General features: G+C 41.8%; 2 protein-coding genes across 2 annotated transcripts; both read right to left on the bottom strand.

Moving 5' to 3' along the window:
* Nucleotides 1–3,165: 3,165 nt before the first annotated feature.
* On the bottom strand, nucleotides 3,166–9,560 carry LOC131237651 (large ribosomal subunit protein uL2). Its single transcript, XM_058235543.1, has 2 exons — nucleotides 9,009–9,560; nucleotides 3,166–3,699 (listed from the first exon to the last, which is right to left on the bottom strand). The coding sequence occupies exons 1-2, from the start codon at nucleotides 9,446–9,448 to the stop codon at nucleotides 3,354–3,356; spliced, it is 786 nt and encodes a 261-aa protein (XP_058091526.1). The 5' UTR covers nucleotides 9,449–9,560; the 3' UTR covers nucleotides 3,166–3,353.
* Nucleotides 9,561–11,955: 2,395 nt separating this feature from the next.
* On the bottom strand, nucleotides 11,956–15,980 carry LOC131237645 (probable terpene synthase 11). Its single transcript, XM_058235537.1, has 7 exons — nucleotides 15,755–15,980; nucleotides 14,505–14,772; nucleotides 13,660–14,032; nucleotides 13,341–13,559; nucleotides 13,042–13,180; nucleotides 12,672–12,920; nucleotides 11,956–12,411 (listed from the first exon to the last, which is right to left on the bottom strand). The coding sequence occupies exons 1-7, from the start codon at nucleotides 15,953–15,955 to the stop codon at nucleotides 12,100–12,102; spliced, it is 1,761 nt and encodes a 586-aa protein (XP_058091520.1). The 5' UTR covers nucleotides 15,956–15,980; the 3' UTR covers nucleotides 11,956–12,099.
* Between the last annotated feature and the right edge of the window lie 7,550 nt (nucleotides 15,981–23,530).

Below are 23,530 nucleotides of genomic sequence, written 5' to 3'. Positions count from 1 at the left end.
ATGTGAAGATAAAAATGAATGGAAATGTGACCAAACACCATTTTAGACTTTGAGCCCACTTTTGAACAACCAAATAGTGTTCAAATGAGATAATTCTTAAGTCGTTTGAAAGTTAATCGAATTATCTTTGCAATGAGTATAAGATTACTCCAATCCAACCTCTAACAAGCGAGTTATGATTATTTTTGTGAGATCGTCTGATGTTGGAAATGATAGTAAACACAACTGAATGTCATTACATACTTTAGGCACTATTTTTAATAGTCAAACGGTGTACAAATGTGATAAATCCTAAGCCATTTGAAAGTTCATATAATTTCTTTTCAAAGACCGTAAGATCACCCCAATCTAACCTATAACAAGGTAGTTATGACTATTTTGCGAGATCCCGCGATGTTAGAAAGTATATAGCGAACGCGACCGAACATTATTATAGACTTTGGGCCCACCTTTGAATTGTCAAACGTTATTCAAATGAGATGATTCTAAGGTCACTTGAAAGTTCATCGAATTATCTTTCAAATGAGTATAAGATCACCTTGATCCGACTTATAACAATAGAGTTATGACTATTTTTGTGGCATCGCGCAAAGCTGAAAACAATAGCGAACACAAATTTGAACGGAAAGTACTCACATTTCCTATTAGTTCCAGAATGGTCATAAATCTCTTGTTTCATATCGTAATTATCTTATATATATTAAAAAGATAATTTGATGAGATTTCAAATGGCTTTAAAATCATTTCCTTTAACACTGATTGAGTGTTCAAAGTTGAGCCCAAAGTCTAATAATAGTGTTTGCTCATGTTCCCTCTCTTTTCCAACATTGCACCACCCTAAGAAAACAGTCAAAATCCTCTCATTATAGGTCAGATGGGGATAACCTTATGATCATTGGAAAAATAATTTGTTGAACTTTTAAATAACTTTAGAATCATCTCATTTGTATATTATTTGAATATTCAAAAGTGGGCCAAAATTCCAAGATGGGGTTTGCTCACGTTCGCTTTCATTTCCAGCATCGCGCAATCCCATAATGACGGTCATATCTCCCTCGTTACAAGTCGAATCAAAATAATCATGTACTCATTAGAAAGATAATTCAATAAATTTTCAAATGAATTTGGAATCATCTCATTTGGACATTATTTGACTTTCTAAAAGTGGGCCCAAAGTCTACGATGGCATTAAGTCGTGTTCACTTTCGTTTCCAACATCACGTGATTCCACGAAAATTGCCATTACTCCCTCGTTACAAGTCGGATCAAGGTCATCTTATGCTTATTGAAAATATATTTTGATAAAATTTTAAATAGATTTAGAATCATCTCATTTTAAATATATTTAAAAGTTAGCCCAAAATCATGATGGCGTTTGGTCATTTTAACTCATGTTTCCAACATCGTACTATCCCATGAAAACGATCTAACTCCCTTGTAATAGGTCAAATCAGGTGATCTTGTACTCGTTTGAAAGATAATTCGAAGAACTTTTCAATGACTTTGGAACCATCTCATTTAAACACAGTTGACCATTCAAAAGTGAGCCCAAAGTCCACGATAGTATTTGGTCACATTCGTTCTCATTTCCAGCATCACATGATCCCATGAAAACGATCAAAACTCCCTTGTTACTATTGTTGTGATCTTATGATTTTTGAAAAGATAATTCGATTAACTTCCAAATAGTTTTAAAACCATCTCATCTGGACTTGTTTGGCTAGTCAAAAGTTGGTCCCAAGTCCATGATGGTGTTCCATCGTGTTCACTCTTGTTTTCAGCACTAGCATGCCTTTGTGCTAGTTGCAAACATAATTCGATAAAGTTTAAAATGATTCTAGAATCATCTCATCTTGACATCATTTGACTTTTCAATAGTAGGCCCAAATTACAGCTCTTGAACTCATCTTCTAAAAGTTGAGTCTTTTGTATCTCCTCTCAATACATTAGTTTACTCACAAACAAACACAACTAAGTGAAATCTTTGTTAAAAGAATAACCCATTTTTTAAAAGTAAAATTTTGATATATATTTTCTTTCCTTTTATCTATTTCAAAGGAAAAAAAAAAAAAACCATTTTTAGAGGTGGGAGTTTCAACTAAAGAGAGTAGTCAAAATGTTCGAAGGAATGTCATAAAGTAGTTTTTTTGAGGTGGGAGTTTCCGCGGGGAAGGATAGTCGGAAGTTGTCCTAAAGAATGTCATGGAGTAGTTTTTTTGGGGTGGGAGTTTCTGCGGGCAAGGATATCCGGAAGCTCAAAAGATTACTAGAGAATAGATGAAAAGCACGAGATACCGCAAAAGTGCAATGGTAAAAGAAGTATCCCAACCTTCCATCAAATGGTCACCTCCCTCCCTCCCCGTAACCACCTTCAAAACCCAAGACCCAAATCTCTCTATGTCAGGCTAGACAAAGGCTGTCTATTTTGACCCATAAAACTCTTGGACTTGGGTTGGACAATACGAAAGAGCTAAGCCCAGCCCGAACTGGGCCCATTGACACCCCTAACCGCATCCTACCAGGATGATTGGACGACCAAAACCAAAAAAACTAGCCATTCCAACACCCAAATGGGCCACAGTACAAATTATTTTAGAGACTTTAGGAATGATTTCTAATGATGTGGCCCCAGCCAGGCAATGGCCAGGCCTGCGGCTGGTCCACTGCCAGATTTTGAACTGGTCCGGCCAGGCCTACTGAAAATATTGATCTTGCACGGCCCAGCCAGCCCAATGTGGCCCACCTGAATTTCCTGAGCTTTAGGAGACTAGTAGATTATGATTGGCTGCACATGGACGGCCAGATTCGATGATATTAAAACATCACAGCAACCCCAAATGTTGATTTGTACATTTAGCTAGAAACATTTGTATTGGATCCAGCCTCTTTCAAGTAATTTGTAAGTGCTTGTTTTTCATCCATAACACCGCTGACACACATCAGTTGCAGTGTTGACTGATACCGATTACCAAAACCAGTTCTTAATCCATGGGTTCGGCTATTCTGGGATCACATAACTCACAATCAATCCTCCTATCCAATGGTCCACATTGAACCATGTGGGCCACAAGAACTTGTACCATCATGCTGAAAGAAGGGTTCCTACTTAGTTTCATCATAACCTCCTTTTTTTTCCAATAAATCATTAACTTAAAGACTGAAAAATATCAATAATAATCCGCATGAGAAAGAAAACAGTCATGAGTTCACACAAACGTGATGACCAGACCTTACTCCTAACCTCAAAACAAAACTTCCTTCAGTACTTGAAATGGAAAAAAGAAAAAGAAACGGATGTCTCCAAACCAAACACAAATGACATAGTCAAAATTTGGGAAGAGTATGTGAACTCACTAAGCCCCCTTCTCTGCTTTGGCAGCCGTTGCAGCAGCTTGGCCTCGTAGACGACCGGTCCTTCTGGCTGCGATAAGACCAACCTTCTGGCCAGGCGGAGCATCGCGACGGACAGTGCTGGCATGCCCGATGTGCTGGTGGTTACCACCACCATGGGGATGCTCAACAGGGTTCATGGCAACACCACGAACCTTGGGCCAGCAATTCCGCTTCACCCGGTACTTATGATAAGCATTTCCTGCCTTGAGAAGAGGCTTCTCTGTACGGCCGCCACCTGCGACCTGGCCAACCATCGCACGGCACCCACTTGGCACGATCTTCTTCGCTCCAGAGGGAAGCTTGATCCTGTGATGGTAAAGAAATCAGCTTGAACAAATCCAGGTTCATCAAATGAAAGATCAGATGAAACACATACTTCCTGGATGGCATTGAACCCCTAATGTTAATCCTATACACTGTTTCATGTACTTCCTGATAAATTTTTGGAGAAAGAAGCCAGTTTTCACTTCCCTTGCAAACAGGCCCTTGAAATCAAAAATTAAAGAGCCATAGAGGTATGGGAAAAGAACGGCAACGGAGCAAAATAGATCTCCAAGGATCATTACAATCCATTGAGATAACAAATGTTAATCAGAATTCAAACATAAATGGAAAAATGGGACAACTTTTTTTTTCTTTGAAAGGCAAAGAATTCATTAAAAGAAGAATAAAAGAATACAGTAGAAAAGAAACAGACCAAAAACATCCCTGGCCAGACTAGAGCTGCTTCTATTCCTAACGCAGCAGTCATTTCTTCCCCCCTATCATCCCAGAATATAATTCGTTCACTGCTGCCCAATGAGAATCCAATTCATTCCCAGTCATTTGAAAAGATTTACACAAGCAGGTACCCAGTGGGCTCCTTAACGCACTCAAAGCGGCCACAACTTGTTCAACAACAATATCGAAGTGATATAAATGGCAGTGATCAATACTGGTCCCCCACAGTACCCTAGGCTGTTTCCAACCTGAAAAGATACACAACTAGATATCAACACCACATTTATCCAATACATGGGCCACATACCCTGGAACAAGGTGTCCCGTATCGGTATCGGTTGGCGTAACGGTGACCTCCAAAACCGATACGGATACGGGGGCGTAACGGTGATACGGGGGCGTAACGGCCCGTAACGGCGCAAATTTTTTTTTTTTGCCAAAAAAATATGAAAAAATATGGATTAAATCCGGAATATTCTAAGCATTCCAAATATGCATTCATTTATAAATTGGAACATGTTTATGGTGGTGTAACGGTCCACTCTTTAGTGAGAAGTTGTATCGGACTGTCTGATGAATTTATGAACCAGATAACCTGAATTTGACTACAAAATTCATATATTTAATTTTCTAACTATCTACTATCAATGATAGATATATTAGAATGAATGTAATATGAAAATATCTTACATTTAGGTGTTTGCAATTATTTTTGAGGGCCAAAATTCATGCGTAAATAGAAAAAAAATATAAAATGGCACCCCAAATATGTAAAATGCACATTAACATGTTCTACTATGATTAACACATCATATGGCATCATTAAAACAACAAAAGAATCATTAAAAAATGATTTTTCGAATTTTCAAAAAAAGGGCCGAAATAAATGCGTAAATAGAAAAAAATAAAAATAAAAATATAAAATGGCACCCCAAATATGTAAAATGCACATTAACATGTTCTACTATGATTAACACATCATATGGCATCATTAAAACAGCAAAAGAATTATTAAAAAATGATTTTTCGAATTTTCAAAAAAAGGGCCGAAATAAATGCGTAAATAGAAAAAAATATAAAAAAATATAAAATGGCACCCCAAATCTGTAAAATGCATATTAACATGTTCTACTATGATTAACACATCATATGGCATCATTAAAACAGCAAAAGAATCATTAAAAAATGATTTTTCGAATTTTCAAAAAAAGGGCCAAAATAAATGCGTAAATAGAAAAAAATATAAAATATATATAAAATGGAACCCCAAATCTGTAAAATGCACATTAACATGTTCTACTATGATTAACACATCATATGACATCATTAAAACAGCAAAAGAATCATTTAAAAATGGTTTTTCGAATTTTCAAAAAAAGGGCCAAAATAAATGCGTAAATAGAAAAAAATATTAAAAAAATATAAAATGGCACCCCAAATCTGTAAAATGCACATTAACATGTTCTACTATGATTAATACATCAAATGGCATGATTAAAACAGCAAAACAACCATTAAAAACTGATTTTTCGAATTTTAAAAAAAGTGGCCAAAATTCATGCGTAAATAGAAAAAAATATTAAAAAATTATTAAATGGCACCCCAAATTTGTAAAATGCACATTAACATGTTCTACTATGATTAACACATAATATGACATGATTAAAACAGCAAAATATATTAAAAAAAGTATAAATACCTAATTTTGACGAATTTCTGAAAAATGGCCCACCGAGCTTTGATTCAAAAAAATCTATAATATAATGTGTTTTTCTATCAAATACCTAGCTAAGGTTGGTCGAAATTAGTAGTAGAAGGAGTTAGAAACAGTTTGGAAGCAAGAGGTTTCAAAAAAACAGCAAAAACAGAGCTTTAAAAAAAAAAAAAAAAAAAAAAAAAAGTTACCGTTTCGGGCCCGTAACGGCCCGTTACGCCCCGTAACGGCCCGTTACGCCCGTGTCGGTCTCGTATCGGCCGATACGGGTACAAAAAATCGAATCGGCCGTTTCGGCCCCGAAACGGGTAACGGTTCGCACCGTTACCGTTACGTATCGGCCGATACGGCTGATACGTAACCGATTTGGCATACCATGCCCTGGAAGATAACACATATACTCATACTTGTATATGTCATGTGCGATGCACACAAGCAAAGCATTCAAGTTTTTCAGTGCAATGACTGACCTGACTTCTAGGCCAGGTCATCAACACAGTTGGCGTTACTTATGCAATGATCAGATGTCCCAAACATGCTATTTTGGCACATACACAGCACATATGGCTACATGTATACGTGCATGAATTCCTAACAAATTAACTTGCATTTTTCACTCTGAGAGATGACAAATGGTCATTAAGGGAGTGTTTGATTGCACCAAATATCGTGAAATTTCTTGATATTTTGCAATTAATCAGTCTAATTTGGTGAAATTTCATGATATTTGGTGCAACCAAACACTTCCTAAAACAAAACCAAAGGCAAATAGGCCGAGGTACATTTTTCATGGAGAGGTTATCAGATAAGCAGGAAGAGCATGGAAGCAGGCAACTTGATTCTCCAGAACAAGTTACATGCTATGCCTGTGTGTGCATTAGATATTTGTATCAAATATCAATTGCCTGCGTTCCCAACATTTTGTAAGAATGTGGTACTTAAATATTTCCAGCCATGGAAAACAAGGCATGACTGGGTGCATATTTTCATAGAAGAATCATATCATATTCTGGCAGCACACAGTCATCATCCCAATGCATAGCCTACTGAACACATGCTTACATGTACCTCATCCAAGCCATCCAAATGCAACAAAGGGCATCCTAAAACACCCTCTCAAGACCACCATATGAAGGTTCAATGGAAAAGCAATTAACATAAAAAAATTCAACAAGCAAATGCAAATTGGTAAGATGATTTGGTGCTCTCCTGCTCAGAAAGGGCTAACGGCACGGCATTTGGACATTTGGATTAAGGTAAAAAAAAATCCTGTGGCACTTAATGGTCGCATGCATATAAGGCAACATACTTCAGCAGAGTATGATATAATTCCTGATTACTATCAAATTATCAGAACTAATTGCATCATAATCGAGTTATGCATAGAACCAGATAAAAAAACAATTACTACATAAAATAAAAATAAAGCTCTTGATCTATCACTGACGGTAAAAGAACAACAAATGAAGTATGGTTTGATGAAGACAAAGCAAGCAAACAAACATTCTGAAATATTAGAAAACCTTCCATTTCAATTTTCAACTTTTCCGGATATTCTCGCATAAAAAAAATCCAGGCAATAACATGGACAAAACCATTAAAAAAATCAATGTGATTTGATGATAATCTTGCTCTGCATTGCAGATGCGTGACATGTGACCAACCAGAAAATTTTATCAACCAGACCACTACATAGACCATGTCCTATAAATCAGAGTCATTTGCTAATGCTAGTTATCAACACCTTTTTCAGATGTCCATTTCTGACCACTAACATGACCTATAAGATAATCTAATCACTAAAATCTTTTTACACATAACCCCTTAACATGATGTTAGTAGGGCCGGCCAGTGTTCAAAGTATAGGAATCACTACAAGTTTCACTGGCCGGGGATATGGAAATAATATCAATATTGCCGATAATATCGCTGATAACCATAAATGCGGGAAAACATGGGGGAAACGGTAGAATTTTCCGTGAAACTTCAAGAGATGCTAAAATACACATATTTGCATATTTATGAACAAAAAATTTACAAAAAGAATGTATACACAATAAGTTTCCATTTAATGGGGGCTTAAAAGCATGTGTCGTCATAAGAAATAGTCTAACCATCCCATCTAAACATCCAAACATCCATAGACATTGCAAAATATTGACAACTCACAATATTTTTGCCAAGAAATCATCAACAACTGGAAAGGAAACGAAAGATTGTGGTCTTAATATTGCGCGTGTTGCGATAACGATAATATTTAGATATTATCTATATTAGCAACAACAAATTGAAAACTACATACAAAAATGTGCTCATAAAAAAATTTGAAATAGAACTTTTTTAAATAAACAGACTTTCTATGATATCTCTATGTTGGCAAGCCGACACACTTGTGATACAAGCATCACCTAAAATTTATACAGTCGAAAATATTGGCGATACATTGGCGATATCGATACATTGGCAATACAAGCAGCGCAAGGAATTTACACAATTGAAAATATTGGCGATATCGACAAGGTGGTGATACTTAGCGATGCATTGTTGATGCCTGAAATTTTTAATACTACAGGTGTTATCGGTATCACCAAGCTGGAGATAACGATAAAATCGGAGATATTTCGATAATATCGTAGATAATTCAAACAATGGGGCCGGCTTGGGCCACGTAAAAATAAAAAATTTGAATAGGCAAGCCCTACACATAAAGGTGTCATGTGTCACTGGAACCCCTATTAACCTTTGAGCCACCATATACAAGAGATTCTCAACCACCCACCTAGCATACCACTACCTTGGCACTTGAATGAACGGTTAAGATCAAAATATAAGATAGTCCACCAATCAGATCGCCAATCGAGATATTTGGACCGGATCTTCAGTCACATCACCCATCTACCATGTGACCCACCAGGAAAATGACCCAGTCAATAAAAAGAATGTGGGTTTTTGACATCGAGGGTCCAGATCATGGGTCTGATAATAATAATAATAATAAATTGTTTACCATACACGTGGCAAGTGTGTGTGCAGGTGAAGATCCAAACCAAGCATCCTGAGACTCCGCCATTGATTTGCCAACGATCAAAAATTGCTTCGAACAGAGCATTCTATCCATCTAACAACTGGACCTTTTCTTACTAAAAAATGAATTTTATAAAAGAAATAAAAATCAAAATACCTTGAAGTTCCATTATCAGGGTTGTGGCTGATGACGATGGCGTAATCACCAGAGGCCCTGGCGAAGACGCCTCGATCTCCGACGTGGTGCTCGACGTTGCAGACGACCGCGCCCTCAGGAATCGATCTGATAGGGAGGACGTTCCCAACCATCAGATTCGCCTTCTTCCCGCAATACACGAACTGCCCCGTATACATCCCCTCCGCCGCGACGAACAGCTCCTTCTGGTGCTTGTATCGGAACGGATGGCGGAAGGTGACTCGGGCGAGTGGGGCGCCTCGGCCCGGGTCGTGGATGATCTCCGTCACGACGCCCTTGAGGTAGCCATTGCGCTCGCCGAAGTCCAGGGAACGGAATCGGGCCGGACCCTTGCGGTGGTGGGTGTGGGATTTGAAAACGGACCCGGCCCCTTTACGCTGGGCTCTGATGACTCGCCCCATTAGGGTTAGGGTTTTGGGCGGAGGAGACTATGGTTTGGGATTTTTTCCTTTTACAGGGTTTGGAAATGGAGGGAGACTGGCTGAGAAAAGAAAAAAGATGATTTCATATTGGGAACGGGGTTTTGGGTTGCCCTAGAAATGAAGGACGAGGATTGGCTGGTGACCCCGACATCACCCAGCTGGAAGGGGGAAAAGCTTTGTGGGCCCCACAATGATTTATATGTTTAATCCACGCCGTCCATCCATTTTTCCAGTTCATTTTATGGTACTCTTCGTGAAAACTGTAAGATCCAAAGCTCGAGTGGACCACACCACGGGAAACGGTGGAGATTGAACGCCAACCGCTAAAAACTTCTTGGGGGCCACGGGAGTTATGAATCAAGCTGGTATTTGTGTTTTCCCTTCATCCAGGGTTACCTAACTTTATGAACAATTTGGATGGCAAATAAACATTGTGGTGGGCTCTTAAAATGTTTTCAACGGTAGGTATTCAATCCCTTGGTGTGGCCCACTTGAACTTTGGGTCTACCACATTTTTTGCTTTCATGCCCTAAAATTTGCAGTCAAAATGGATGGATGCCGTAGATGAAACACATATCATGGTGGGGCCCACAGATCTTCTCCATCAGCCAGCTAGCTGTGTAATGTAGAGGTCACCAGCCAATCCGCGTCGAGAAATGAAATGGGCTTGGGCCATATGAAGTGGGCCCCACCGGATGATAAGTGCACTCGCCTCACTCGTGCGGCGGCAATCACATGTTGGAGATCGGATCCACCCGATCTCTCGGGGCCCGGCATCTTTACGGTGGGGATCTCTTGAATGGACGGGTGTGATGGCATGCATAGCCGTCTCTGCACGTGTGAAGCAAGTGCAGGGTGCTACAATTGGACGTGAACCCTTGAACAAAATGCACTGATCGGCCCACTGCGATGTCCGTGTGACATCCAATCCGTCCATTAGTCCAGCTCAGTTAGGACGATCAGGCAGGTACAAGACTTAGATAGCCCACACCACAGGAAACGGTGGGGAGCCCACAATGATGTTTTGTGCCATCCAAACCGTTCATAAAATGAGTTCCGCTACCATGCATCAAAACACAATTATCTGTACCATCTAAAACATAGGTGGGCCTGAAAAGGTTAAAATGGTGGGCATTTCCATCTCCACTATCTCCTGTGATGTGGTCAAGATTTCAAACTGGTCTGGCTTGATTGTTATTCAAATTATTGATAATGGTTTGATCGAGGCTGGCCCATTGAGAAACATGGATTCCAGAGAGGATATCAACGGTTTGGGCCTGAATATACCCTGATTATGAGCCATATGAGACAGGCCCATGTCTTAATGTCAAGCCTAGTTACAAAAGAGAAGGGCCTTTACCGACATTCCGAGCAATCTGTTGAAATAAGGGTGGGCGTTCCCTCCCAAACTGCAGCCCGTGGCATGGACAAACTGATTCGTAGACCAGCATGATTTTGAGGATGTAGGAGTAATATGTGCCAGGGCAACGCATCTGATGGACTGGTTGGATTTTCTCCCCATGCATTGCATGGGCCTTAAATCTGCCCATAGCCACCATGATGTAGAGCGAGTCTAAGATATTTTCATGGCAAAGAAAGACCAAAGATGGCTCAATCAAAGCAGAAATGATCCAAACCTTCATAATCTTAAATCAGTTGTATCTCACAAACCGGGATGAGTTTTTTGACACACCGTATATGATTTTGGGTAGGAGAACCTACTTCAGCCAACCAACTCCCGGCGGCCATTCCATCATATCCACGGTCAAAAAGTCCCATTTATTCCTTTTTACTATAAACAGATGGTCGGTCAAAAGTTCCATTTATTTTCATTTTTACTATAAATAGCCAGTTTTACTTGAGTATAATTTTTGGTAATTTGAATTGAAACCTTCAGAAAAGTTAGGAGAATAATGTGGTTGGCTCAAATTTGACACTTTTTTGGCATCATTCAGTCCAGAGGTTTTCTATATTATTTATAGTAAAGTCACATTTTTAAGGTGTTTTAGTTATAGTAGTCTAAAACTCCTTCCTACGTTTGAGCTGAGTTGTAATTTGATTTTTTTTTTATCATCAATCAAATTATATATTTTGAATTTATTAGGAATTATTTATGTTTTTATCTCTTGTGGATACGAGGAAGACGGAAGAAATTCCATGGATTCGGAGTAGTTATTCTCTGAGGAAGACGGTGATTGACCTCATGGGTTGGAAGATGGGTGATCGACCTCATGGGATTCAAGGAAGACAGAGGAAGCTCTGTGGATTCAGAGTAGTTATTCTCGGAGGAAGACGGTGATCAACCTCATCACATCCCTCCCTGCGCCACACTACCACGATACCGATGTTGGAAATATCTGTTTTCCAACCCATAAACTGGAATAGTTTTAAGGGCATCATCCAAACCGGCCATTAACTAAGTTAACTAACATCCCATGAAAACTAAGCACAAAACAACCATCATCCACTGTATAAAGGCATTTAAGTACACAAAAGATGTGCTACATTTTTAAGATGCTACTTTGAATTTAGCTGTCCGTTGATTTCAAAAAACAAAAGCCAACCTTCCAAAATCAAGGTTGTCATGATGCCACTTGTCAGATTCTCATTCGACAATGAAGGCTGATTAATTAGGGCCCAATGAAGATATCATGGAGCTTAATGGGCTTCATGATCAACGACTGGATGTGATCTTCAACCCCAGAAAGTCTATCATCATCTCCATGCTGATAAATGATTTGGGCAGTTCTGGAGAGGTTGAAGCAAGCTTCCGTTATGGCTGAAGGAATTGGAGTCTGAGCGAGCAATTCCCCGTTGAGCTCCTTCCATAAGTTATGAATGAATCTCCGAACATGTTTTCGGGCTTCCTCGTCCGAAGAAACACCATTCTCTTTCATGTAGCATTCCATGCTTGAAGCAACATCGCCGCGTTCTTGCTCGTCCTGGACATTTCATTGAGCCACTTAGTGTTTGATCCACATATAGGATGCCATAAGATTAATTCGAACGATGGGTCATGTTTGGATGTTCAATTGAAATAAATTGCAAAACTCCAATTTAATATAGAACAAATACTCAAAGAGTGGGTGGGTTACACCATTTTAATCCCCCTTCATTTGTTTCACTCTATTAAATTGGATTTGCAATAGAAACCTATTGAGTATCCAAACTGCCCCAAAAATTGGTAACTGATCATACTCACCCTTGATGTTCCTAGATCATCCCAGAGTCGAAGGATCCGCCCTGAGCAAGAGAAGATCTTCGGATATGGCTCAAGGAAGTCCACACTTTCAACGGTCAGATCTTGCCCAATGAGAAAGAAAGCATGGACCAATGCCATGTATGTCCCACCAGTGGTCACTCCATTCTCTAGATAATCTTCTAGCGTGGGCACATATCCCTTACTACACCATTTTGCTTCCACTAGAAATGCATCAATTATATCTAACCACTACAACCACAACCACAGTAACAACAACGATGATGACAACTACAACAAAGCTATCTGAATTTCTAGATACTTGAAAAGACAGAGAGAGATGGATAGAAGGAGAAATGGGAAGAGTGTGTACCGTTCTTCGTAGGTGGTGTGTGATACTCCAACCATGTTCTTTGAGGACTCTGTAGCCTATCTCATTGGTTGTGTTGTACAAGGCCATGTAACATATTTTCATGTACTCAGGAAGGTGCTCCATAGCACCAAGATCCCATCTACAGAAATCCCAAAAAAACGACGGTTCAAAACATGCGTCCATATAATGTTCGTGGTCATCAGATGAGCGATCCAGACTATTAAACCATGGGTCCTGCTTGTTTGACTAAAAAGGTTTATTGATGATAGATGTTGCTAATCATGAATCAAATAACTAACCTTTGAATTGCATTGGTGAAGAGGACTAGTTCATCCAACGATCCATAGCTGTCGTACATGTCGTCAACGACTAGCAAGATAGCAACGGCTTTGGTCAGTTCAATCCGGCACTTCGAGAAGTGGGGTTCCCAGAACACCCCCACTGTCCACAGGTAGCACTCTAATGGCCGATCTCGAGCAAAGCTCAGCTTCTCTACAAGACCCAGCTCCCTCCACCACCTAAACCAGATTTACACAGGCCATTGTTGAACAAACAGATATCATGTGCAAAACAAACCGAGTCGAATTGAGCCGTCGATCATTAAAAACATGGGCTTACCTTAGTATCTCTTCCAACTCCCTTAGGTGCAGTGATTGGACCATGTTGAAATCCAAAGCTGCTAGTTCTAGAAGGCCTGAGTCCCTTTCATTTTCCTTGCTATACTCCTCAATGTAACTCCTAGCTTCCAACCTTACCATCCTCATGTGTCTAGGAAGCTCCAACCCATGCCTAATTTCTCTAACGAGGTGTCCTTTTGAACTTAGGACTGATGTTTTAAGGTGTCCCTTTGAGAATTCCATGGCTTCTGATAGTATGTCCTCACCATTTCTACCCAAGTAGGAAGCTTCATAGAGACTCAACATCCCCCAAGTGTCTTTCCTCAAGGACTCCTTGAATTTCCCTTCTTTGTCCATGAATTTTTGGAATACACCTGTTTGGCAACATATTGCAATTTGTGGCAATTAGAAAGTAGGTGTAGCCTGTGGGGTGCATGCATAGTTTTAAGACTCGGACGAGTCTGATCAACTTGCTGAGTCAACTCAGACTCAGTCCAAACATATCTGGTTAATGCATGGATGGGATAATTGATAAGGGTTATTCACAGCTGAGATCAAACCAGACAATGCACTTCGCCCCGCCATGGATGGGCCACGGTACAGTAGGCAGCTGTCCCCACTCGCCTTTCGAATGGACGGTGGAGAAAAAATGCTCAACCAGTCCACATTCAAAATGTATAATCGGACGGTTATTACTGGCCCATCAGTTTACTTCTGTAGCGTGTCCCATCCACCTTAGGACTCTTCAAATGAACGGTCCAGATTACTGAAAGGTGCAGCCAAGTGGGCTCATAATGGATTGTTCGCAACACGTGTGCACAAAACAGAACGAGACAGCGCACGTACTGGGTGGCACGTTGTATGAATGTTGTCTTAGCAGTCTAAAGGCAAGAGATGTGAGGAAGAGGTCGTGGTCATCTTTGCTGTTGTAAAAACGGTCCAAAATTGTACTGATCTCCTCTTGGAAATGGTAAGCAATTCCCAACCGTTGAAGCGTATCGATCAATTTCATTGTAGCCGTTGGATCATACGGTTCTTTATTTAATTTCTTTGCGGCTTCTTCCTTCAATTCTTCAATCCGTGTGGTGTTGCTGTCGGGGTGGGAGGCTGGGGCCTATGTAAGTAACAAAAACAAAACAATGAGAGAGAGATTAGAAAGAGAACTTGGGTCCCACTTGGTTACATGGACCGATGATCTTGACCGTCCAAACGTACTTAGGAAGCCTCTACACTTCTGTAACAGTAAATCTGAAAAACCATGACTGGGCCCACGAGAAATTTATGAAGTCAGAGGATATACAAGTACCCTCTAGCCTTGAATAGGAATGAGTGGGCCTAGTAGATTAGTTATCTTGACCGTTGATTTTATGGGCCCCAACATCTGCAGATCATGCCTCCAAAATGATGCAGATAGGGAACTCATGTTCCATCCGATCTTCGGTTTTATTCCATCGAATGTCGATCGTCCATTGATAACCACTTGAACGGTCATGATTGTTTGGTTAGTCGGGACTCATCAGATCAATAGTCTGGATCATCAAGCAGTGGGTCCCACTTGTCCAAAGGCTTCAAACTCACTTAACACATGCAGAGGCTTGCTAACCCCGCACCAGCCCCTATTCATGCACACGTGTGGAATAGGTGAGCCATCTATCACGTGGGCCCCCATGCATTAGTCCAGAATAGGAGAGAACCGTAGTTTCCGCTTCCATCATATCCACCCTAAAAATGATCCGAACCATCCGATGAAGATGGACAATCATAATCAGTCATCCACACCGGTCAGATGGTTAGGATCATCCGACGGTAGAGACATTCGAGGTTCCTGTAGTCCACCATAAGGGCCATCATATGAACGGTTTGGATCATCATGATACGAGCCCTACCTGTAGTGGTTGTATGGCAGATATTTGGGGTATCCGCTATCCAGCATTGATGACTCAACAATAATCACGGTTGATAAATATGATGAGGTTTTACCCGGGGCAGATGAGGCCCACCAAACGAACAGCGTGGATCTGTTGGTTTTAAGAGACTGAATGGACGGTAGCGAAAGAAAGGAAATTAGAACTGACAGCGCAATGCTAGAGAAATACCGTGCGTTCATGAGGGAGAGAGTTGAGTAAGTTGTAGTTGGGGTGCAATGGGCCATGCAACGTATGAGAGCTTGCTTGAGCATGGACGGTTAGATTTCTCCTCCATGAGTGGCCAAGTGAAGAGGGTTGGCCCCTTTTGGCGAGTTGAATAACAGCCGTTGATGGAGATGGAGAGAAAAGGGTGCTTCTCAGGCCAGCCATTTCCAAGCTTGTGTATTCTTGTGATGGAGTTTCGAGATATTTATGGGGAAAGCAGAGGAAACTGCCTTGTGACTCTCACGAAATTACGAAAATAACATCGGTCCTCACCAACCCTTTGGTAGGCCGCTCCACGAAACCTCCGTGGTATATGCGGACCACCTTCGGCTATGGAAATCATGTGGTAGGACAGCTAGGATGCTCTGACATGGGAAATTGCATCAGATGAACGATTATCATCGTTCGATTAATGGATAATGAATCCCAGCATAGCATGATGGGACGCCAGCCAATCTCAGAGCCCTTGAAACCAAAAAGCATTGTGGGGCCACTGAGATGTGCATGACAACATCCACTCCGTCCACACCAAAGGTAACTGTGGGGACGTAGACGCCTACGATTGAAACCTTCTTTGGGCCATGCTGCTGTCAAGATGAGGTGTGTGAGGGGGTCGGCTTCGGTGGATCCCCAGGTCCACAGAGGTGTGTGGGACTCATGAGGGGCTCACGGTCATATGCGCGCCTTAAATCTAAGCAGTCTAACTGGGGGTGTACACGAACGAAGCTAGCTCGATCAACTCTCTCGACTCGGGTCGAAAAAGCTTGATTTGGCCCGGTTCGAAATTGAGTTCAATCCGAGTCAGTTGGTTTTTAGAGCTCGAAACTGAATTTGAGCTGAGTTCAAACTGGCTCGAGCTCGACTTGACTCAGTTTAATATATAGTTTGAACTCGGTTTGACTCGGCTTGTCTCAATCAAATAACATTAAAATAAAAAACAAAAACCAAAAATTTCTACTTTACCATTTTCCTTTCGTTTCAAAACAATATGCCCGTCCAACCAACGACCCTACAGTCTTTCTCTCTCTCTCTCTCTCTGCTCGTCATGCTCAACCAACAACCCAAGGGCCCTCTCTCTCTCTCTCTCTCTCTCTCTCTCTCTGCTCGTCGTGCTTGACCAGCGGCCCTAGCCTCTTTCTTTCTTTCTGCTCGACCAATGACCCTAGCCTCGATGTATAGCTCGAACTTGGCTCGAACTGGTCCGATTCACTGACCAAGCTGAGTCGGGCTAAATATAGTGGCTCGATCATCAGGTTGGGCCGAACACGAGCTAGATGTGTCTGCTGATCAAGCTGAGTCAAGTTAAGGCCAGCTTGACTTGGTGTACACCCCTAAGTCTAATAACCATTTTAACAGCTAATTTTAAGGCATGATTCCAAAAATGAAACTGACTCAAAACTTACGTGGACTACACCATAGGAAACAAACGTTATTGAATCCCTCCCAGTAAAGACTTCATGCTATCGTGTAATCCACCTTAATGTTTATTGGTCATCCAACCTGTTGACAAGGTCACAAACAACTGGATGAAGAGACTACACAAATATCATCTTATTCCAAAGCTTTTATTGCTCATAAGAAGTTTTTAATAGTTAATTACCATTGTTTCCCGTACTATAATTTATTTTTGGATCATGCCCTAAAATGAGCTTTTAAAACAGATATATAGTATGGATGTAATCACATACATCACAGTGGGCCCCAAAGTCAGCAGTCCCACATCTTGGTGGATTCGGGGAACCAGCAAAGTGGCGCCCGTGTGTGAAGCCCACGATGGCTTGTCAAAGCCTTTCAAAGGAAAAGTTTTATGCTACAGGAAGTTCGTTGGGGTCCACCGTGATTGTCTCTGAGAAATTCATCTTATTGTATCTATTTTTTTCATAACATGCCACAACATTGGTCAAATTTTGAAACAGATTCAAAACTAAAGTGAGACAACAAGAAGGAAATAGCGTATGAGAAAATGCTTACAGTTGAAATCTCCCTGAAATCTGCTGTGACATTTACATGACATTCATACCATTGTAAGGTCATTTTTGCTTCGATGAATCCAAACCACAAAAATAATAGCCTAATCCAAAACTTACGTGACCTCACAAATGTTCCAATGGTGGACGTTCAATCCTCGCCTTTTCTGATCATGAGGTCCACTTGAGTTTTAAATTTTTCTTCAATTTTAGGCCCATGTCCTAATATGATTTAGCAAAGTGGATGGATAGGATGAATTTCTCACAAACATTAGGGTGGCCCCACCTAGGTTAAAGAAGTTACAGGGAAAGGCAGCAACTAGTGGCTGTTGAAGTTTGATTTGTGGGCTTATGCCGTCTAAAGCAGCTGTCAGAAATTCTCGGAAAAAAGATAAAGAAAACAAAAAAGAAACGAAAGAACTGGAAAAAAAGAGGGGCATGACAGCATCTCTAACTGCGTGGACCCATTAATCAACTCTCGCCCATCCATCAGGGCGTTGAGCGCAGCCGATTAGGTGAGACCCGGCCTCACCCAAATGATGTGGCCCTTACCATGGGCCCCACCTCAATGTATCTATTATGTATCCATGCCATCAATTCATTTTTACAGATAAATTTAAGGACATGAGAATAAAAATGATGAAGATCCAAATCTCAGTTGGACCATACTCTAGGAAACAGTGGTAATTTAACGCCTTATCATTCAAAACTTCTTAGCGATCGAGAACTGTTTTCGTAGTGGTTATTTACCATCCAATCCCTTGTTAAGGTCACATAAACCTGGATGAATGATGGAAACAAATATAAGCTTGATCCAAAACTTTTGTGGCCCACTAATGGTCCATCATCTCTGTTTCCTGCGTTGTGGTCCACCTGATCGTTGGATCTTCTTCATTTTTTGTTCCATGCCTTCAAATGATCTGAAAAAAAAGGGATAGACAGTGTGATATAGAATATATACATTAATGTGGGCCCCATGGTAAAGGGGGTCTCACCTAATCTGCTCCCTACAGGCCAGGCTTGTCTCTCACATGTGACCCAATCAAATCAAGCCATATATTATTTACGATGGTACTAAGATAGCGCAACCAGCGTCTAATTGATGAGAGCTATGTAAGGCCCACCCTTATGTATGTATTTTATCCATACCATCCATTCATTTTGAAGGATCACTTTAGTGCATGAACCAAAAAGGAAGTAGATCCAAGATATGAGGCGACCACACCATAGGAAGCAGATAATGACACAGTGCCAATACCCAACAGAATCATTTATTTGACATCTAACCTATTCATATCATCACATAGAAAGGAAATAATTAAAAGAAAAAAAAAAAAAAAAAAACACACATACACAAATATTAGCGTCATCAAAACTTATGCTGATTTCATGAAGTTTGTTACGGGAAAACGTGAGTAGACACCCTTCAACCATTGAAGTCCATCAATAACCATTTGAAATCGATCCATTGACTCGAGAACCGGACATGGTGGAATGAGACACTGTGTCTAAGCTGTCGGCCTACGCTGAAGTGACGAGCCTCCCCGTGGTGACTGCGAGCGATCCTTATTCTCAGCACTCCCCATGTGCTTGAAATTGATGATGGGGAACCCGATGGGATCAAGGATCGCAGGGTCCTGCCTTCGCACGTTAAGGGGCCTTGGCCTCGCAACCAGTTGAAGGCAATGATACGTGGGGTGTACTAGTTTTCCCAATCTTCTGGATGAACAGAATTAACTAAATACTCGACTAACATTATCCATGCATCGCATTAATTAGGATTTGGTGACTCGGCAGTTGCGGTCGCAATGAGGGTGGTTGGTCATGCGCAATCGTTAGACGAAGTCACTCAAGGGAGTGATGTTGTGAGGGCATACATCATATCATAATACATGCATATGCATTAACAAGTTTAATTAGGAATTTGTGAATGTATGCATTTCATTAAATTTAGTGTATAATTGATGTTTATTGTAACTTAAGGCTAATAGTAACCACTGAGTTAGCTACTCACTCCCACTCTAGGACGGTATTTTAAAACACCAACCAACCCCTTTACTAGATGTAGGTAAGGCGGAGCTCGACGAGCCGAGCGAGGTGAGCATGGATAAGGAGGAGGAGCTTTCCTACTTCCAAACTTTCGGCGGATCCTTTTATTTTGAGTTCGGGCTACCGCGGGGTATGGACCAGGGCCCTAATCGCTTTGAGTCATGTATGGGTGGGACTAGTTTCCTATTTAGATGATTTTGAATTCGTAGTTTGGATATTTTTATATTTAGTAGCAATTGATACTGCTTTATGACGTACTTATGCTCCATGCCTTACTAAATCCCCCATTGTTTATGAGATCATCCAAATGTAATTAAAATATAAAGCCCATTAAGACACTCATGACACCTAGGAATTCGGGAGCCGAGTTCCTACACGGCCCCTGAAAACCCAGGGTGTTACACTCTTCCTCTTAGAACCAGATACTTCAGCTATTCTTGCACAAAAGAAGGAAGTTAGTCCAAGCAAAGCTTATAGAAGAATCTTCAGCCAATCATAACACCCACCCTGCCTACCCAAAGCAAAAGGATGAGGTAAAATCGGTAAAAGCCTGAAGACATGAGGTTATCCCTACTGATGAGGTCGTGTCAAATGCGCTGATCCTTGCTAAGCACCCGAGCCCTAACAACCTGGGCTTGGTATAAAGAAGAGAGATGAGGCTGTCCTTTCAGTTGGACTACAGGTAGAAGCAGAAGACAGATTAGAATGCAATAAGATAGGTTAGCTTTAAGAAACACATTGAAGAATAGAAAGTGTTCCACCTGGATTAAAGAATCTGGTGAGAACTCAGACCCACAAGTTACCGATCTCAGCGGCGGGAGCTTCCCACTCTCCCGAGGCCCAAAACCACTTTCCCTTCCAGTCTTTGTTGAAAGTAGGGAGTCGGGTTATCAGACCCGGAGAACATTGGGGTCTGGCCGAGAAATAGTACCAGGCTGGGTCGAACCTATCAAACTTGGCTATATATAAATACAGGAACTCATCCGGCGTCAAGTGTTGGTTCTTCACCTAACGTTAGAGGATGAAAGTGGAGACCAGAATCCTCCATGCGTTCAAAACTAACTGACCCAGAGCCATCTGCAGACGCGCCAGTACCAAACGTGTGAATGGATGGATGGGGAATTGGAGCCCACACTGGAAGGCATAGTGGAATATCGTGACGTCCCCATCAACGAGATTACCCACTTGATCCTGAGGTGAGGGAGCTCGGATATGTACCGAGTCGGGAATCTGGTAATCGGCTCGAAACTGAGCCATCTGAGACTCGAGCAGAACCGAGCCTCCAGGAACTGCCGCATAGGACTTGCCTCCTGAAGGACCGGCCTTGGACCTTCCCGCCGGGTCCCAAAGCGCCCTTTTCGGTTTCACGCCTCGGCTCTTGGCCTTCGGACCTGCAGTCTTCTTGGTCGGTGGATGTAATGGTATAACCTCCAAGGAGCCTTCAGAGTCTCCGAGTTCCAAGTCGGTAGTCTCCAGATTGGAGTCCAGTCCCGCTCCTCGGATCTCTTGAAGTTTGTCAGAATTACTCGACATAATGGAAAAAAGAGCTAAAGCTGTAGAGGACTCACAGCGCTTTAGGTGATTTACTCCGGCAGAAATTCTCTTTACTCTGGTGACTTCTTCCAAGCAAGACCCATTCTCCGACTGACGGAATCCCTTTATCTGGCAGAAAAAATCATTTTCCGGCCGAATGCGATTTGAGAAGAATAGAGAGTAGAAGAGCAAAGGTTCAAATGCAAGAGAGGTCAAGTGAAGGCGTGGATGGGTTTATATAGTCTCTGCCAGCCGAACGATATCATTGCGGACAATTGTCTCCGAATTTGAAACGGCTTGGACCCGAGCCTAATGGGACATGTGGAAGGAAGATATACGTCCGGACTCATGTGCCCTAGTCCGAGTACCCTCAGCATTAACTGTCGTTGCGGTGCAGATGACCTCTTGCCTCCCCCCATGAGCACGCGGCATTGTTTCGCCTGCTCCATTAATTGCAATCTGTAACCGTCTGCCACGCATCCCTCATCCAGAGGTCAAAAGTCAAAGGACTGCAGTCACCATACCGCGCACGTATCTTGAAGTATAATCATCGCGACGGTTGTGCTTCGATTACCCTGACCCGTCATCATGAGTGGAGGCGGCGCTTCGTTTCCCCAAAAATTTAATCTCTAAGTCCAGGCTTGGACCAAGAGAGTAGGGGGCTTCTGTTATGAGACAATGTGAGCAGACCCGATAAGGACCGACTCAAGCAAACCGAATCGATCAGTAAGGCCTCGGAAGGAGAACATCGCGACAAGTCCGGCCTTGCTTTCGAACTATGATTCCAAGACTAGAGTTACTGGGGAGAGAAAGACGGGGCAATCTGAGCCGAGCTCTTATCTGGAGCTCTCATCCGAAGAACTACGGCCCTGGATCGGCCGAGCCGAACTCTTGTCTGGAACTCTCATCCGACGAACTACGGCCTTGGATCAGCCGAGCTGAGCTCTTGTCTAGAGCTCTCATTCGAAAAACTATGGCCCTAGATCAGTCGAGCCGAGCTCTTGTCTAGAGCTCTTATCCGAAGAACTACGGCCCTGGACCAGCCAAGTCGAGCTCTTGTCTGCAATCCTCATCCGAAGAACTAAGGCTCTAGATCGGCCGAGCCGAGCCCTACTCGCATCTCAGAGGCTGAAGATGTATTCCGACCACGAACTCCGACCATAAGGTCCAACCAACGGCTCGGGAGACCAAGTTCCGGAACCAACCTCAATATGGACGTGACCAAAGATCACGCTCGCAGATACGCCCCATTAAGGCATATGGGAGAGTGAACTGACACATGATCCAAAGATAGCGGCCGACATATTCGCACGCACGACATCCGCTTGATTGAGCAAATCGTGCTGACATTGACGGTCATGATCCTATCGTCTCATGGGTATAAATACTAGAGGAACCCATTACAATAGGTACGCAATATCTCACACCCTCTCTCTATACTACACAACTTAGATGCATATTCTTTAATCTGACTTAGGCATCGGAGGGTCCCCTGTTTAAGCCAGGGTATCCTTTGCTCACCTTTTTTTACGGGGCAAGTTTGTTCCGAGTTATCAACATTGAGCAGAGGATGGTCCACATTTTAACCTCAACAAAGTTTTTAACGGTGGGTGTTCAATTCCCACCGTGTGGTCCACTTGAGCCTTGGACCTGCCTCATTTTAAGCCCTAAAATGATAAAAATAAATGGACGGCGTGGATAAAAACAACTACATTCCTTGTGCCCCACGTAGCCCCTTGTGAAGACCGAGTCCATCTTGGGCAGCGCAAGACGGGTCCAGAAATGTCTACATGACATGGACCATCTTGGATATGACGCGTGACCCAATCAGATCCAGCCACGTACCACAGACTTCGGGTCCAAAACGTACCACGGACGTCAGGTCCTGTAGACGGGCTTTCTTTTTCATTTCTTGCAAGATGCTTTCATACTAGCGGAGACTACCATGGTTGATACGCAATAATCAAACTGGCGGGCCCAAATTTAGATATATCTTTACTGGCTGACGTAGTGAAGATTCAACGGTCCAAATTCAATGGACAAATGCCCACTAATCAGAATATTGAATAGTTCAATCAACTAGATTTCGGCATCTTGACCTATCTACAATATGATCAGTCAACTTAGGCAGTTTAAATTGAGTTAATTTAATACAACTATACAGTTCCTGAGTGCTTTCATATGAATAATA

The sequence above is a fragment of the Magnolia sinica genome, chromosome 1 (assembly GCF_029962835.1).
Source record: "Magnolia sinica isolate HGM2019 chromosome 1, MsV1, whole genome shotgun sequence".
NCBI lineage: Eukaryota > Viridiplantae > Streptophyta > Magnoliopsida > Magnoliales > Magnoliaceae > Magnolia > Magnolia sinica.
This window is presented reverse-complemented; position numbering and strand designations above follow the sequence as displayed.

What these genes read in the sequence shown, in the direction of transcription:
- LOC131237651 (XM_058235543.1), bottom strand. Translation starts at nt 9,448, where the DNA reads ATGGGGCGAGTCATCAGAGCCCAGCGTAAAGGGGCCGGGTCCGTTTTC. An exon ending in CCTGATAATGGAACTTCAAG is followed by an intron (nt 3,700 to 9,008) that starts GTATTTTGATTT and finishes TTACCATCACAG; the next exon opens with GATCAAGCTTCCCTCTGGAG.
- LOC131237645 (XM_058235537.1), bottom strand. Translation starts at nt 15,955, where the DNA reads ATGGCTGGCCTGAGAAGCACCCTTTTCTCTCCATCTCCATCAACGGCT. An exon ending in CTCTCCCTCATGAACGCACG is followed by an intron (nt 14,773 to 15,754) that starts GTATTTCTCTAG and finishes TTACTTACATAG; the next exon opens with GCCCCAGCCTCCCACCCCGA. An exon ending in CACACCACCTACGAAGAACG is followed by an intron (nt 12,921 to 13,041) that starts GTACACACTCTT and finishes TTGTGGTTGTAG; the next exon opens with TGGTTAGATATAATTGATGC.